Source organism: Nycticebus coucang, chromosome 5 (assembly GCF_027406575.1).
Source record: "Nycticebus coucang isolate mNycCou1 chromosome 5, mNycCou1.pri, whole genome shotgun sequence".
In the NCBI taxonomy this organism is placed as follows: domain Eukaryota; kingdom Metazoa; phylum Chordata; class Mammalia; order Primates; family Lorisidae; genus Nycticebus; species Nycticebus coucang.
In genome coordinates this window covers 38,613,383-38,631,492 of record NC_069784.1, presented here as the reverse complement: position 1 = coordinate 38,631,492, position 18,110 = coordinate 38,613,383, and the positions used below count along the sequence as shown (strand labels likewise).

The 18,110-nt window shown below is 42.9% G+C and overlaps 1 protein-coding gene across 1 annotated transcript in view; it reads right to left on the bottom strand.

Annotated features, from left to right (window-relative positions):
* Positions 1-579: 579 nt before the first annotated feature.
* FNDC7 (fibronectin type III domain containing 7) overlaps positions 580-18,110 on the bottom strand; it is a 30,987-nt gene continuing 13,456 nt past the window's right edge. The window contains exons 6-12 of the mRNA XM_053592022.1: positions 16,212-16,466; positions 14,399-14,656; positions 13,590-13,841; positions 11,070-11,324; positions 8,318-8,578; positions 4,575-4,604; positions 580-648 (exon numbers count right to left, since the gene is read on the bottom strand). Coding sequence (XP_053447997.1) covers positions 617-648; positions 4,575-4,604; positions 8,318-8,578; positions 11,070-11,324; positions 13,590-13,841; positions 14,399-14,656; positions 16,212-16,466 — 1,343 coding nt within the window. The 3' untranslated portion in view covers positions 580-616. The remainder of the gene's footprint in view (positions 649-4,574; positions 4,605-8,317; positions 8,579-11,069; positions 11,325-13,589; positions 13,842-14,398; positions 14,657-16,211; positions 16,467-18,110) is intronic.

Here is an 18,110-nt window from a genome sequence, read left to right as displayed (position 1 = left end):
TTTGTTACTGCAGGTTGCCCCGGAAGCTGCTGCTTTCCACCCTGTGCTGGCATCCTGGTATCAGACTGTCTTAAGATGAGGCTTGTCTCTGTGTGCGTGGCTTGACTTTTCTGGACAGGACTACTCCAGCCCCTGAATGACTAGGCGGCGACATGGCTAGTGCTGGTGTTGTGAAACACTTGTGAAGTGTGTGATGTGCCTGGATGTGAAAGCTCAGAAAAATTTCTGCTAAGCAGACTTTCATGTTTTCAGGATTCTCACAGTGTGCTGGCTTAGTCTGGCAGCCTTTCAGAGAACTTTCTGGATCCCTTTCACTAGCATCCTTGCCACAGCAGATCTTGAACTCTTCTGAGGGTGAAGACACACCTGACCTTGCTCACAGGAAGCAGAGTCAAGAGTTGTTCCTCTAAAAAGGTAAAAGGAGCTTTTCCCATCCTAGAGAAATTTTGTATTCTAAAAGAGCTTTCCCATCTCTAATCACTAACAATTGAGACAACTCTGCAAAAGAAATGGAAAGAATTTTTAAAACAAAGACAAACAATGCCATAGAATCACACAAAATCAATTTACGTTACTCACTTGGTCAGGTGTCTGTTTTTATCTGGGGCTCACTGTGTCATTCTGGATTTCTCTTCCCTCTGTAAATGACTGAAACGGATAAGGAAGGTAAGAGACAGAAAGACACATTAGATATGCAAGCATTTTCTTAAAAACTACAAATGTCTCAGATTTTATTAGTATTTTGATTTGAAATGTTATTTTATGGCTTTGCGCCTGTGGCTCAACCGGCTAAGGTGCCAGCCACAGACACCTGAGCTGGCAGGTTGGAATCCGGCCCACCAAACAACAATGACGGCTGCAACCAAAAAATAGCTGGGCATTGTGGTGGATGCCTGTAGTCCCAGCTACTTGGGAGGCGGGGGCAGGAGAATCGCTTGAGCCCAGGAGTTGGAGGTTGCTGTGAGCTGTGATGCCACGGCATTTTACCCAGGGCGACAGCTTGAGGCTCTGTCTCAAAAAAAAAAAAAAAAAAGAAATGCTATTTTGCAACTTTTCAAAGTAAGTAGGATACTAAGACAATCTGAACTGCTTAAGGGGAGAACTGTTCAAACTGACCAGCAGGTTCTAACTAACCAGGGTGATCTCCTGCTTCATGAAATGAATCCTCTTTGAGCTCAGACTGCTGACTCAGGACAAGGAACTTTCCTTTCCACCACCACGGCAACTTGCTGTATTCCTCAGGGAACTCCAGAATTTTACTGATTCAGGGAGTTGTGTAGGGAGAACATAAACATGTTACTGCTAAGTATGTTAAGGAAAGAGAAAACTTCATGGGTGGTGCCCGTAGCTCAGTGGGTAGGGCACCGGCCACGTACACCAAGGCTGTTGGGTTCGAACCCGGCCCAGGCCAGCTAAAACAACAATGACAACTGCGAAAAAAAAATAGCTGGGCATTGTGGCAGGCGCCTGTAATCCCAGCTACTAGGGAGGCTGAGGCAAGAGAATTGCTTAAGCCGAAGCATTGCTGGAGCTGTGATGCCACGGCACTCTACCCGGGGCGACAGCTTGAGACTCTGTCTCAAAAAAAAAAAAAAGAGAGAGAGGAAACTTCCTCAAAGTTCCCCCAGAACGTGAAAGGAACACATGCTGGATCCTGAAGACGAATGATCTCCCCATGGAGAGATGTTGAGCAGAAACCCCTTCTGTCACTTCAAATAGACTGTCTTCCTTTCCGACCCAATCTGCATGAATTTTCCACCATCAAAGTAGCTGTCTTGAATTAAAGATGTGGTTTCCAGACTTTCGCATGCATCAGACTCACTCAGAGGGGCTGGTTAAAACAAAGATGGCTGGGTTTTAGCTTCAGAATTTCCAATTCAGTAGGTCTGTGGTAGAGCCCCAGAAATTGCATTTCTAAAACGTTCCCAAATGATGTTGATGCTGTGGCCTCAGGATGACACTTTGAGAATCCGTGAGTTATGTATTCTGAGGACTGAGGTTAAAATGTATATATCTTAGTTGAAGTAGCATATTAAAATGTTAATAATGTAATGGAATATTACATGAGCTTAAATTTATCGTGAATTAATTATAGCTACCATTTATTAAGTACTGACTATGGGCCTGTTATTGTGTCCAATAATGTCTAATGCATTCAACCATTATTATCTTTTATGAAGTGATTATTATTTATTTCAATTTCCAGGTGAGGAAACCTAGGCTTACAGAGAATTGATGCGACTTGATGAAGGACAAGTGATAATGGTAGGATTTGAATGCAGATCTAATTCTTTAAAAGTCCATTGATATTGTTGAAAAGCTTTAATCCAAGAGTCAAAAAACCAAAGTCTTAGACTACCCAGATTCCTGAGGCTCCCTTTAGCATATTCAGAGGCTCCCATGTTAGCAAGGGACCTGATTTGACTTGCCCTTGTATACAGGGAAGAGAAATAACTGAACTTGAGGACAGAAATTTAGAATTTCCCCCTAGATATAATAATTTCCAGATGACTGTAGGGACCTGGCTTACTCTTGTGTTTTGAGGGTCTTGCATGGTCAACTTTAAGAGAGTGGTAGATTTCAGACTGAAGACTGAGCCTTGCTAATGAAGAGAAGAGCCAGGCTACTCAAAGGAACAGAGGGGACTAGTGACTTAAAGCAGTGCTCCCTGGACTTCATGTGTTGCAGTTTGGCCGGGGCTGGGTTTGAACCCACCACCATCGGTATATGGGGCCGGCGCCCTGCTCACTGAGCCGCAGGTACCGCCCCCCTGAACTTCATGTGTATCAGCATCACCTGGGAACCTGACAGACACACAGAGGCCTTTCACTGGGATAGGGCTTGGGCCTCTGCATTCACTAGCTGTTCAGGAGATTCCGACACATAGCAAAGTTAGAGAACTAGTACCCAAGCAGTGCTTCCCAAGCTTCAACACACATATGAATCAGCCAGGGATTTAGTAGGTCAGGGTGGGGACTGTGATTATACATTTCCCATAAGCTCTGTGGGGATGCTGAGTCTAAAAGTAATGGTTTTCAATCTTTTTTTTTAAGCATTGTAACTCTTTAACAAAATCATAGGGAAGGTTAATACTATTAAAATACTGATTTAAAACCACCAGAATACTAGAAACAGGTTCTAAGAACACAGACCTGGTCCCAGGTACCTTTCACTGAAGACCAGGGCCTATAGTCACCAGTACTTTGGGAGATTCTTTAACTTTTTTTTATAATTATAACTTTGCTCCCAATTCATTTTAAATAAGCCAGATATGTTTACCTATAGTCATGAGAAACAAAGGCTCTTGAAAAATTACTAGGGATTGTACTTATTTCAGACTTGCAGGTGGGGCAGGAATTAGAAAGCACATGTCCTGATGCACTCAGAGGAGGAATGGACCAGGAGCCAAGGCCGGGAACAGGCAGTGGAAAGAGACTCCTGACCCAGTCAGTCCCAACCAGTGGAAGGAGTTGGGGGGCGTGGGGGACTCAGCCCCACCTGGGAGATTGTCTGGTAGGGTTTACTAGCAAAAAGCCTTCATTTCCACTCACACCCTCTGAAGTCAGCCATGTCTGATTGGGGGAGGAAGGGAAGTTCTGTAGTTTGGGATATCAAACTACAAACTTGAGAAATATCCTTGGGTTCTTCCTAAGGCTCCAAAGCAAGCTGTCCCCTAGAAGACGGTGACAGGGATTCCTCCTGAAGCAGCACATGCACCTTACTGGGTCAGCATTCATGGTTCTGTTGGCTCATCTCCACTGCCCTGCCCAAGAGTCCTCTCCCTGAAGGCAACCAAAATAGCCTAGACAAGATCAGCCCAGAGCAAGCAGAGGAGGCAATAAAGGTTATCTTTATTCCAGCACCCCTTGTTTTCCTACTGGGCATGCCCTCCCATGCAAACCAGAAGCAAACATTGTAGCTCTCTTCAGGCTGTTAATAACTTCCCTCCAACTCGTGGTTACTGTGAGTGTGATCATAGGGCAGTCTCAGGATCACCTGAACCTTGTTAGAAATACAGTCTTAGACCCTACCTCCCACATCAGAAGCCAGCTTTAGCAAGGCCCCAGGTGATTTATGTGCACAGTAAACTCTGCTCTAAAGGGGCAGTTCTGAGCCTTGGCTATAGTGTAGAATCTCCTGAGGAACTTTTTAAAAAATCTTGTTGTCCTGTATTCATCCCAGACCAGACTTGCTGGGGACAGAACCCAGATCTCAGTTAATTTTAAGCTCTCTAGGTGATTCCATTGTACAGCCAGGCGGGAAGTTACTTTCTGAAGTATGAGAGATCAAACGCTGCCCCTTTGAAAAACATTTACGTTTTCCTGCGGGACCCTAAGAAGACTGAAAAGGCTTCACAATTCAAAGAAAGTCATTTCAACTGTTGGAATCTCAGAGGAGGAACTACATTAAGGGAGAAAAGTTATGGGATGGGTGAGCAGGAACCCCTTTCATCGAAGAAAGCAAGGCTTTGCTTTTCTGACTGAAGAGTCAGCTTTGATTCTGACTTCATTAACTAACCCCATGAGGCAGCAACAAAATTTCCCTTCTGTTTTACCCAGAGAAAAATGACTTACCCATTCCAAGTGTACTTCCAGAGCAAGTGACTGTAATAAAAATAGAAGCATTCAAAATATATTTATTGATATAGTCAGCTAGTGAAGGTATAACTTAAGAAAAAATAAAAGGAAAATAAACAAAAAAATTAGTGAGAACAAATTTGGGTGATGTAGGGGCAGAGAAAGTTGTTTGGGCTTTCTCCCCCATGGGAAGGCGCCGTGGGTTCCTAGAGAGCCATAACTGTGTACAGTGATGTTACGTTTATGTAACTGCTGCTGCCCCCTTGCCTCTATGCTACCCTGGGTATAAAGGCACAGGACCTATCCCTTGTGTGGGTTGCAGATGCCAGAACAAAGATTGTGGACCATCTATGTAACTTACATCCTCAGCCTCCAGGAGATTGCAAGTCACAGAATGTGGACTTCTGTGTAACTCAGTTGCTCGGCCGCCAGGAGCTGGATAAGGGCAGCCCTTCCATGTAACTTAGCTCACTAGCCGCCTGTGAGCTGGATAAAGCATGTTACATCTGCCCTCCATAACTGAGTTTCTCTCTGGTCTTTCTGAATTAGGACACTGGCATTAGAGGTGGTAAGAGGAGATACCTGCTTGTAGTGTGAGCTTAGGCAAGTCACTTCATTATGCCTCAGGTTATCCGTAAAGTGGTAAGAATAAGAAAGCCAACCTCATTGGTCTGTCATAAGGATTAATTGGAGTTAATACAAATAAAGCCCTTAGGATAATGCCTGGTACATGGAATTCAATAAATACTAATCATTAGTATCACTTATAATATTGTCCTGATTACCAGAGTGAGACACTAACGATATTGCAAAACACAAACAAAAACAAAAGACTTCTCCCAAACGTATGGCTTTTACCATGGAGACTGAAACAAAGGAGGATTTCCTAACTTGAGTCTAGACTCCTAATCCTTACTACTGAAATGGCTATGGACTTGAGATGGCACCCCACCTGAGGGCATCAGAGTGCTAATAAACAAGCACTTGTGGTGACTAACAGGCCCTTAGAGGAATGACTCTCTAAGGGTTGAATTGTGGGCCAGGGGCCGGAGAAAGAACAAAAGACTCCCATCATTTACTTAGCTGTACAATCATAGGCATATAAACTCATTGATTCACTCTTTTTAAAATTCAGAATATATTGAGCAATGGTTATGAGCTAAGTACTGAAAATCAGAGAGACCACCCCTTATTAGCAAGAAGAACACACATTCAATTCATAGTAATATGTTCAGTAAACATAAGGGTGCTGTAGGTTCACAAAGGAGGGAGGGAAAGGGCTAACTCAGCTCATGATAATTGCAGAGGGCTTCCCAAATGAGGCAAAATTTGAGATGGTGCCTTCTCTCGGTGGAGATGAGGTGGAATTTCAGGCAAAGAGAAGCAAGAACATGGCCTTCGCTTGGGAACATGTCGCTTGGTAAGTGTGTATGGCTGGAGCAAGCGTGTGTGATTCCACGTAACTGCAAAATCAAATCCCCTGAGGAGGGATGCTGGAGGATGAACCTACAATTTCTCTGCCCAATACAGTTGCCATCAAGTAGCTATGGAGCACTCAAAATGTGGCTCGTCTGGGGTGGTGCCTGTGGCTCATTCGGTAAGGCGCCGGCCCCATATACCGAGGGTGGCGGGTTCAAACCCAGCCCCGGCTGAACTGCAACCAAAAAATAGCCGGGCATTGTGGCAGGCGCCTGTAGTCCCAGCTACTCGGGAGGCTGAGGCAAGAGAATCGCTTAAGCCCAGGAGTTGGAGGTTGCTGTGAGCTGTATGATGTCATGGCACTCTACCAAGAGCCATAAAGTGAAACTCTGTCTCTACCAAAAAAAAAAAAAAAAAAAAAAGTGGCTCATCTGGACTAAGATGTGGCATAAGTACAAAACGCACAGCAGGTTTCCAAGACTAAGTATGAAAAAATGCAAACTATGTTGGTAATAACTTTCATATTGATTAGATACTGACATGATAACATTTTGGATATAATGGGTTAATTAAAATCTATTATTATAGACTTGGGCTAGTTGATAGATAAAAATATAAAATCTATTATTAATTTCTTTTTTCTTTTTTCTTTTTTAATGTGGCTCCTAGAAAATTATATTTTCATCCATGATTCACATTAAATTTCTGTTAGACAGTGCAGGCAGGGATAGATAAGGGACAGATCATGAGGGATCTTAAACACCATACTCGGAAGATTGACTTTTATCCTATGGGGTAATGGAAAACTTTTGGAGATGTGGAAGGATAAAAGTAACACAATTGTATCAGTATACTAGAATAACAAAGTTGGTAATAGAATGGAGCTGGAGTGAGGGCAAGGAGATGGGGCCGTGCAGTAGTCTAAGGGAAAGGTGGCGAGGGCCTGAAGCACAGAAATAGCTGTGGGAATGAAGAGAAGCAGTTGGTTTTAGGAATCGTCATGAAGGGGAACAGGAATTGGAGACTGCTTAGATATGGAGGGTAAAGGAGAGGAAAGTTGACTCCAGGGTTTTCATCCTCAAACAGGATGATGGGAGGAAAATCAGAAATAGCAGAGGACCAGCAGTTCCTTTTGGCCCAGAGGACTTTGAATATGGTTTATAAAGGTTAGGAGAAGGGTTGTAGATAGAGATTTGGGAGCCTCAGAACCTCAGTTTCCTCATTTATAAAGCAGAGATAATAAAATCTGTCGAGCCTATCTCATAGGGTTATTTTGAGCATTCAGTAAGATATTAAATGTGAAAACACTTGATGAATTATAATATATTATGCAGATATGATGAAGTATTGTTACTGAGCTGTAGATGCCTCCTCCGAACAGCTCATTCTCACCCTAAGAACCTGTTCCTATTCCTTCCCATAGGGCTATGCTTGGGCCAGCTTGTCCTGTGGACAAGATAATGAAAAAACAAGGAATCAGAGCGTGACAGCCAAGGATAGTGAAAATGCTCCATAGGAGGAAATGGCCTTGTTCTACCACCAAGAGCCGTCCTGAACCTCTTGTTACCTGTGCACAATTGGACCTTTTGGCTTCTGGTTATCAGTGAAAGTTAGTGAGCCAATATTTTCTCCTCTTTCGGTGTTCATCTGCAAAGTTCTAAGATTTAATCCTCGCTTTTACTTTACTTTTAGAAATAAAAACGAATTATAAAACTATGTCCTGGGCAAGGTAGCAAAAGGTGCAGAAATACGGAGCAGGGGCACTGCTAATGTTTTTCTGACAGCTCTGGGGAGGTGGCAGTTGCTGACAGCCATGTTTTCTGATCACACACTGTTTGCCCACTCATATTTCTAAACCTAGCTTATGATTTATGAATTCACTTTTTCTGATCCTCCAGCTTTTCCTAAGTCATAATTCTCAATCTGTACAAATAAAAGTTCAGTTCTCTTAATTTACGGCATCCCAGGAGGTCTACCATTATCTCTATGACTATGTTAAAAATCTATCCCTAAATCTCAAAGCAGAAAATCATTTTAAATTATGCTTTGCTATCTAGGCAGTAAGCATCTAGTCCTTTTTAGGAAAAAGAAGAGAGAGACAGGAAACAAAAGAGAGTCTCCTAATTAAATAATAATAAAGCATCACAATTCTGAAGAAGCTTTAGATTCCCCACAGCCAGAATATATATGCCCATGGCATACAGAAGTTTCACACCTTTTTTACCCTGCCTACATAGCAAATAAGTGGGATTGTTCTGAGTCTTAATTCATGGACTTGAGTTGAGGATTAGTTTTTGATAAACTGTCCTAACTTGCTTTACCTGAATATATTTTTTTTGGACAGAAAGTAAGCTTCAGTCCTGTTTCAGCAACTGGTGAGACCACCACGGTATATACATCACCACAGGGTATCTCGGTGACATCACAGAAACTGAAGCCAGCACTTGGGGCACACGTGAAAATGCCTTTGGAGCCGTACAGGTCAGTGCTGTAATTGGCAGAGCCCCTGGAGGCTTGCCAGTGGATCCGGATGCCATTCGGACCCAGCCTGTATAATTTCACCCCTAACGGGCAGCAGACACCTGCAAGATAAAACACAAACACACACAAAACCGCTTCTTCCACTTTTACACAATTGTGGCCTTGATTACAGGGAAGAAATGTCAGTAAACTAATCTAAATAACATGATGGATTACTGGTTACATTTGAAGGGGTGCTCATGTTCTATTCATGGTGGGCTGCATGATGAGAAATGTGTGAAGGTGGGGTGGGGTATGAATTTTTAGTGTAAAACAATGGTGAGTCAAAGAGGTTCACATTTAGCAGATACATATTGTACATGACTCAAACTGTGAGTCAAAGACATAGAACACATGTCACATCCCTCAGAATACCCTCGTTTCATTTGATTTTGTTATATTAAGTTTATATATAATTAATTGCATTCAGCTTTAATTGAAAAGTATTCTTACTGAGCAGAGTAGCATGATGCCTTGGGAATAGCCCCTCACTCAACAAGCTGGTGACCAAGTTTGTGGGTCCATACTTCATCCATACTAGCTGATTAGGTATTTCCCCCCTTTCCTAAATAAGGGCACCAAATAAATAAAAATGCTATTGTTTCATTTTACCACAAGGACATTTTCACTCGAGTGCTTATAGCAGCTCAATTCATAATTGCAAAGATGTGTAAACAACCCACATGCCCATCAACCCATGAATGGGTTAATAAACCGTAGTATATGTATACCATGGAATTCTATTCAGCCATAAAAAGAGATGGAGACACACTCTGGGAGGCCAAGGTGGGTGGACAACCTGAGCTCACAGGTTCAAGACCAGCCTGAGCCAAGCAGGAGACTCCATCTCTAGAAATAGCCGGGCACCTATAGTCCCAGCTACTCAGGAGGCTGAGGCAACAGAATAGCTTGAGCCTAGGAGTTTGAGGTTGCTGTGAGCTATGACACTAGAGCACTCTACTAAGGGTGACAAAGTGATGGAGACTTTGTATCTTTTGTATTTACCTGGAAGGATTTGGAGAACATTCTCTTAAGTACCTCAAGAATGAAAAACCAAGCATCCCATCTACTCAATACTAAGTTGAAACTAATAGATTAACAACTTTAGGTCCACATGAGAAAAAAATGCAATTCAATTCAAGAAGGGAGGTTTGGTAAGTTCCCACCAAACAAGTACAATGTTCAGGTCTATGGCACATTTCCTGGGTGAAGGATTCAACTACAACTCGAACTTAGCCTTACAAATGCAAACAGTGTAACCTACTGGCGTTAACTCTCATATCAACCCAAAGTTTTAAAAGTTAATATAATCAGGCTCATTTGATTTATTCTTAAAGGAATAAACAATATATTCCCAGCAGAACTGGATATCAAGGAAAGAACTTAGTAAACCTAATGAAAGACAATGGGCCAAGAGAAAGTATAAAGCCACTGGCATATGTTCAGCAGTGATGAATGCAAAATTCACATTGTGGTTTATTTTGATTCTCAAAACAACTTTGAGGGATGATTTAGGAAGATATTATCCCTATTTTTTCTTACCAATGAGATGACAGAACTAGGGAAGATAAAGCAACACAGCTTATAAGAAGCCATGTCTAATTTAGACTCCCCATTAAGACTACTACTTCTGAGATGCCAACATTGTATTTCAACTCTCTCATCCTATGCTGCAGGCAGACATAATTGATCATTGCATCCTTTCTCCTTAAGCCTGGGAGGCTTCCTCAGGATTTTTTTTTTTTTTTTTTTCAAAACAGTCCTCCAAGCAGCCACTTCAATGAATTAGAATCATGCGAGAGAAATCTTACTTGCTAACCCCACATTGCTTTCCCTTGCCCTGTTATTCCCTAATGGTTTCGTCTTTGCGAAGAACAATGAGGTACAATACTGTTAGTAGACAGGTGACTTTGCTCTCTGACCCTGTTGAAATAAGAAACCACTGAAGGAGAGGCTTAGAGAAAGAGGTAGTGGCGTTATAGGAATGAAAAAGAAAGAATGCAAACCAGACAGAATGAGTGATCTAATGCTTTCCGAAACTCTCCCAGGCTGAATTACTCTGTGTTACAAGTAGCTGTGTCATGTAAAGATATAGCATCCCTTTAGAAAAGGTATACATGAATACTGTTACTGAGGGAGTTGATTTACCAGCTACCAACAGCAACCTCTGAAGCTTAGAAGTTCTAAGTCAAGGGGGAAATTATAAACATTTTAGAAAGTAGTCTGAATGTATAATGTAAGTGAGGTAGAGATGCAGCATCTTTTTAAATGAGAATGAAGTGCTTATGCCTGGATTTATAATAAAGTCCTTACAGGTACTGTAAGCAGGGGTCCTCAAACTATGGCCTGCGGGCCACATGCGGCGGTGTGATTGTATTTGTTCCCGTTTCGTTTTTTTACTTCAAAATAAGATATGTGCAGTATGCATACGAATTTGTTCATAGTTTTTTTTTAAACTATAGTCCAGCCCTCCAACGGTGTGAAGAACAGTGAACTAGCCCCCTGTTTAAAAAGTTTGAGGACCCCTGCGTCTAAAGTTTAGAGATCACTTACTAGAAGAATAACCTTGGTGGGCGCAGTCCGCAGTCAACCCCGTGGCACTAATTGCTTTTAATGCCACTGTGTAATTGATGCCACATGTGATGCATCCCAGGAGGCAGTGGTTTTGATGAGTATGACACTTAGATTGTCCGGTGTGTGACTCCAGAACTGTCAAATAGGTTTGGGCCACTGTCCCAATAGTCCAGCTCACGTTGATTACTGACTGGGTGATTTGAGTGACTGTCAGACCAGCTGGACAGCATGGCACTTAAGTGGGATAAAAGAAAAGGAATCAGGGGATTTATTTCCACGGAATATTATTTGCACTAAAATGCCTGCATTTCACTCAATGTCCTACATTTGTCAAACTTTCAGTTGTTAATCAAAAATCTTTTTCTAGTCACTCCCTCCAATACATCATACAATGTCAACTGTATACAGTGGGTGCTTTCCCCAAGAATGCACTGTTCTAACTGGCTATTGGGTGCGTGAGGCTTCCTCCATTTTTTTCAGAATAAGAAAGAAATCCTCTGTTGTCCCCCAACTTGAACAATTCCAGTTGCACATTTCTTTTTCTATTTTTATTTTTTGAGACATAGTCTCACTCTGTCACCCTGGGTAGAGTACCATGGTGTCATAGCTCACAGCAACCTCAAACTCTTGGGCTCAAGTGATCCTCTTGCCTTAGCCTCCCGAGTAACTGAGACTACAGGCACCTGCCATAATGCCTGTTTTTCTATTTTTAGTAGAGGCAGGGTGTCGCTTTTGCTCAGGCTGGTCTCGAACTTGTGAGCTCAAGCAATCCAAAATTCTCAGCCTTCCAAAATTCTAGTATTACGGGGATGAGCCACCGCAACTGGGCCTCCGGTTGCAAATTTCAAAGCAATGATTCCATTCCCCTTTTCTTCCAGTATAACATTTCATAGTATTTGCAGTTAATGCCTGAGAAAGGCATTTGATATTACATCGCTGATATAAAAGCTTGATTTTTTAGCCACCTACGAGGTAGCTGACTCAATTTTTCAGGAACCCATTAAGCAGGATACAGGACACTTAGACTCTTTTTGTGTAAAATATTTCAGTATTTGGTGTTGTCTCTATTCTGCTGCCTTTTGAAAGGTGTTTCAACTGCCTTTTTTTTTTTTTTTAGTGGAGATTGTATCTCCCTCTGTCACCCAGGCTGGTGTGGAGTAGCTTTATCACAGCTCACTGCAACCTCAAATTCCTGAACTCACATGACCCTCCCACCTCAATTTCCCTAGAAGCTGGGATTATAAGCACAGGCTACTGTGCCCAGCTAGGTGTTTCAACTTTTATAGTCCAAGTGACATTTATCATTGTACGTAAGACAAAATTATGTCCAAAAGCTTTAAGTAATTTGCTAAATTTAGTTCACACAGTGCTATGAAGAAAACAGAGGTTTTCTTTTCTAGAGCTCTTATTATGCTGAGTGCTTTGCAGCATTTGTTAACTTAATACAGGCAGTCCCCGAGTTACAAACATCAGCTGATATATGACTTACACTTATGAATGTAGGCTATTATAGGTAATAAGTAAATGTACCTGTTTCAACTTACATACAAATTCAACTTAAGAACAAACCTACAGAATCTATCTTGTTCATAACCCAGGGACTGCCTGTACTCACAACCACCTTATGAGGCTATTATCCCCCTTTTACCAATTAGAAAACTGAAACTCAGAAACCATTTTTTAGAGAAAGACTTGAGGCCTGAAGCAGTGGCTCACTCCTGTAATCCCAGCACCCTAGGAGGCCAAGGCGGGTGGATTGCTTGAGCTCAGGATTTGAGACCAGCCTGAGCAAGAATCCCTGCTAATAATAGAAAAAAACAGCTGGGCATTGTAGTGGGCATTATAGTGGGCACCTATAGTCCCAGGTACTCGGGAGGCAGGGGCAAGAGGATCGCTTGAGCCCAGGAATTTGAGATTGCTGGGAGCTATGATGCCAGGGTACTCTACCCAGGGCAGCTGAGTAAGATTCTGTCTCAAAAACAAAAACAAACAAACAGAGAAAGACTTGAAAGGGCTGAGTCAAGAATTAAATAATAAACCAACTCGTTTAGTTACTCATTTGTTAGCTGTCTTAATAGATTGCATCCTATTATATCATGGGGGGGATATAGATTCAAATAAATGTTTTGCAGAGTGAATAAATTCCCCTTCTGATGCCAAAGTAGGGACATACTAGAGTCTTTTGATGACATTTTTACAGAAGCTGTAAAATGTTGAAAGTTTTATTTTCAACTCTGGGGCTCTTGGAAAGGTCTCAGAGTTTAATGTATTTCTTTTTTTTTTTTGCAGTTTTTTGGCCAGGGCTGGGTTTGAACCCACCACCTCAGGCATATGGGGCTGGCGCGCTACTCCATTGAGCCACAGGCACTACCCAATGTATTTCATTTTTAATGTATTTCAATTGCACTGAGGGAAGATCGAATTTAAAAAGTTCACATCTTAAAGCAATTCCTAAGGACCCAACTGCAGCCAACATTTGGGCTGGTGGTTACAACGTACCGGTTTCCAGGGGCACACTGTAGCTGGGCAGGCTCCGTCCTGCCTGCGTTTCAGCCACAGCCGTGACAGAGAACAGGGAGCCACAGGGCAAGGCCCCTATGGAGCAGGACTCCCCCCGGCTGCTGCACTGATACCTTCCCCTCTGCCCCTGGGCGGTCACTGTGTAAGTAGCATCAGCATTCGTGGATCTCCAGTGCACCCTAACCATGGAGGATGCATCCTTTGAAACATTTATTTCAGGACTGCAAGGAGCTGAGAGATATCAGATTATTAATTAAAACATCATGAGTCAAAAATATCACATATGTCATTTGGTCTAAAACTGACTCTCCCAGTAAGATGATCATAATTTCAATTATACCCTGCACGTAGGCCAAATTCATAGTGCCGATGTGTGGAAAACTATTGGCATTGACTTAGGGTATCAGGTTACTGTGGGATTGGACTAACCGGAAAATGTTTAAGAGCACTTTGAACCCCAAAAGCAAAAGTAAGTGAGACAAACATTTGCACACCTACAAGGTGTAAACATGAGTGGCCCCCTAAAGAAAGGAGGAACTGAAGGGCTAACACCATCCCTGGCAAAATCTCCCGCTCTCCCACAGACTCTCTTCCCTTTTGTTTTCTTTTTTTCCACTTTCCTCTTCTACCTTCTTCTCTGCCTCTCCTTAGTACAACAGGGGCTCTCTTCATCCCCCCGAGAGGGGTTAATGGGATTTAATCTTGTAGGTCCTGCTGAATGCCCATCCTGAGGCTTGTAGCAGGGGTGAATCATTCAGACCCTAGTGAATGAAATCAGTTGTACTGACCTGTGGTTATAAATCGGGAAGTACATGACGTATTGGTGCCCCTGACTTCACTGAATGAATACACCGTGATGTTGTACTTGGTGTCACACTCCAGAGCTGAAAGGGTGCAAGCAGGAGCTGTGTCGTTGCATTCAACCACGTTGTACCCATCCACAGCCTTGGTTTCATAGAGTTCGGCACCACGGACAGGAGACCAGACGATCTCTACTCTGTGGCTGGACACCAACACCGGGCTAATGTCACTAGGACAGCAGGGAGCTAAAAGCAAGAGCAGACAGAGAATGGAGGTCTGTGCGGGAACAATGCTTCTGGGGGCGGGGCCCCAGATCCTGACCTCCCCATGCCCATCATCTCTTGCCTCTGCCTTTCTAACTACTGCAGTAACCTCTAACAGGTCTGTCCAGGTCCAACCACTGCCCAGAGGATAAAACCTCAGCTACTCCCTGCCACACTAGCCGCCTCAATTCCCCACCACCCCTCATTTACTGCTGACCCCTCTTCCAGAAAACCTTTCCTGGCTCGGCACCGGTAGCATAGTGGTTACGACACCAGCCACATGCACCAAGGCTGGTGGGTTCGAACCCGGCCCTGGCCAGCTACAGCAACAATGACAACTGCAACAACAACAACAAAAATATCTGGGTGTTGTGGCGGGTGCCTGTAGTTCCAGCTACTTGGGAGGCTGAGGCAAGATAATCGCTTGAGCCCAAGACTTGGAGGTTGCTGTGAGCTGTGACGCCATGGAGACATAATGAGACTCTGTCTCAAAAACAAAAAACAACACCACCCCCCAGAAAACTTTTCCTCTCTTCTGACTGACAAAGAGTAGTCTAACCTCCCAGATTCTGTCAGTCTTTCCAGGCACTAAACTAACATGAAACTGGGGGTGTGGTGGGGGGCGTGAAGCATAATTGTATGAGTAGATCTTTAAAAAGACCCCAAAGAACTCCACTGACAAATATCTAACTCCGCTTGGAGTGGCCCGGGATATTCTTGCCCCACCTACATTCCATCCATCCTTGATCCAGTTCAAGGCCACTCCCTCTGCAAGGCCCTCCTGTGTCCTTGACATCTCTTACTCCAATTCTAAAGGCGCTCTTTAGATCCTGCATCCCTAGTAAAATTTATTATAATCCAGCTAGTACTTTTATAGAATTGTATTAGAGTATTCTTATCTGTAAATTGGTTAATTTCAAACCGTTCATTCTTTAAAAATAAAGCATCTCCCATTATGCTGATCACAGTATGACAAACACTGAGGATGAAGGGACAAATAAAACAGAATCCTCGCCCAGTACAAGATCCAAGACTAGTGGAGAATACCAGCAACAGCAATAATGATGCTAATAAAAATACCTGCATTCTGCTTTATCAAAGCACAATGACCTTTTACATTTGTGTTCTTCTTATTATTTGTCCTATGTTCGACACGTTGGACATAAGGTACTAGAGAGGGAGAGATCATTGTCCCCACTGTAGGAGTCAGTGGTTGTTAGGACTTAGACCAAGGTGATCCGCTCCAAAGCCTTTCACACCATGTAACATTTTGGCTGATTTTTCAAAGCATGCTTGAACAACGGTATCCTTTCCTCTCTCTTCACTTCTAAACATTGTGTACATATTAAGCTTGGGTCCAGGAAGCCAAAATTTCCTAGGCTGGAAAGATGTGAGATAAGACATTCTTTTTTTCACTTTCTGTTCTTGGCCCTAGAATGACTCCCAGGTGCTAAGTCAATAAGAGCAATAGGTGATCCATTTCTGCTGCTGAGTTTAGCGAGTTCATCTCCCTTCACAAGCATTAAATGCAACTTACCCGTGGTATAATTGAATACATCTCCCAAAGGACTCTGCCCTGCCTTGTTATAGGCAAAAACACTAATAAAGTAAGTGAAGCCACACTCAGATAAGAAATTGCACTGGGTAAGGGATGTGTTGCAGTGTACTTCCAAGCCATCATCACTCTTCACAAAGGCCACATAGTAATCGCCCAGATCTACATTGGACCAAGCCACAGACAGGTGGCCAGGGGGATCTTCTTGGATTGTCACTCTTCCAGGTGCACAAGCAACTAGGAAATGATCAAATAACCAGTTGTGAGAGTACTTCAGGAGATTTTCTTTGCATCCTTGCAATTACTCACGATTTTAAGGCAACTCAATGCAGCAACTTTGAACTTTGTAATAGATTGAATTTGATGCATAATATGCAAAACTATATACCAGACACAGTAGAAAATTTTCTTTACAAAACCAAAGGCTAGGCTCGGCACCTATAATTTAGTGGCTAGGGCACCAGCCACATATACTGGGGTTGGTGGGTTCGAACCCAGCCTGGGCCTACCAAACAACAAGGACAACTACAAAAAAAAAAAAAATAGCCAGGTGTTGTGGCAGGTGCCTGTAGTTCCAGCTACTTGGGAGTCTGAGGCAAGAGAAACGCTTAAGCCCAAGAGTTTGAGATTGAGGTTGCTGTGAGCTGTGATGCCATGGCACTCTACCAAGGGTGACATAGTGAGACTCTATCTCAAAAAAAATAAATACATAAGAACCAAAGGCTATGCTATAGGCCCCAAACCACCACATCAAATTCCAATGACTTGGCCAGACTCTCTTGTTATTTGAAATATAGTTCGATAGTGAGCCATCAGAGTTTGATAATCATTTTAAGATGTGGGGATTTCAATTTTTAGAGTATTTGTTGAAAGATTTGGCTTTATCCAGAGATGATACTAGTATGGCCTGAAGAGACTAGTGAATATCCCCAAAGTTACCTGTTTTAGAGACAAAAATATAGCTACCATTCATTGTGTTTTCTACTAACATTTTTCTGTAATTCTTCCAGCAACTATCATTAGCTTACAAATGAGGAAACTGAGGTCCCTAGAGGTTAGGTGAATTGCCCAGGATTGCATAAGTAGGAAGTGATGGACCTGGGTCTTTCTAGGGGCTTATGTGTGAAGCCTCCAGAGCATGAAAAGTTCAGGCCAGGCATCCTATAATCCTAGCACTCTGGGAGGCCAAGGAGGGTGGATTGTTTGATCTCAGGAGTTCAAAACCAGCCTGAGCAAGAGCCAGACCCCCATCTCTACTAAAAAATCTAGCTTGGCATCATAGCGGGCACCTGTAGTCCCAACTACTCAGGAGGCTGAGGCAAAAGGATTACGTGAGCCTAAGAAATTGAGGTTGCTGTGAGCTATGATAATGCCGTGGCACTCTGCCTAGAGCAGTACTATACCTAAGTTCTCCTAACTGCAGCCTCCCATGGACTAAAGGGCAGAGCACATTCTCATGCCCATTATATCCTTCAGGGAGCACCTTAAGTGGACTGTTATGCTACTAGATGCTATGAACAAGGAACAAATCAAATAGCATAGGTGACTGAGTGCAAACCAAAGAGACGTTCTCAAAGCTTATCTGAAAGCTTATCTTACACAATACACACACTATGTCACAAACAGGCCTGGATTGCCTTGGTTAATACTGCCTGTTCTATTAGGTCAGTGCCTTCTTTATCCAGGATCAGCATGAAGTAAAGTCATCTGAAAGAATGAATTCAAATATGGTTTATTCATTCAAGCCCTAAGCTTTTAAAATCTTAGTCATCTCTCAGGCTCGGGGCCTGTAGCTCAAGCAGCTAAGGCGCCAGCCACATACACCGGAGTTGGTGGGCTCCAATCCAGCCCGGGCCCGCCAATAAACAACAATGACAACTA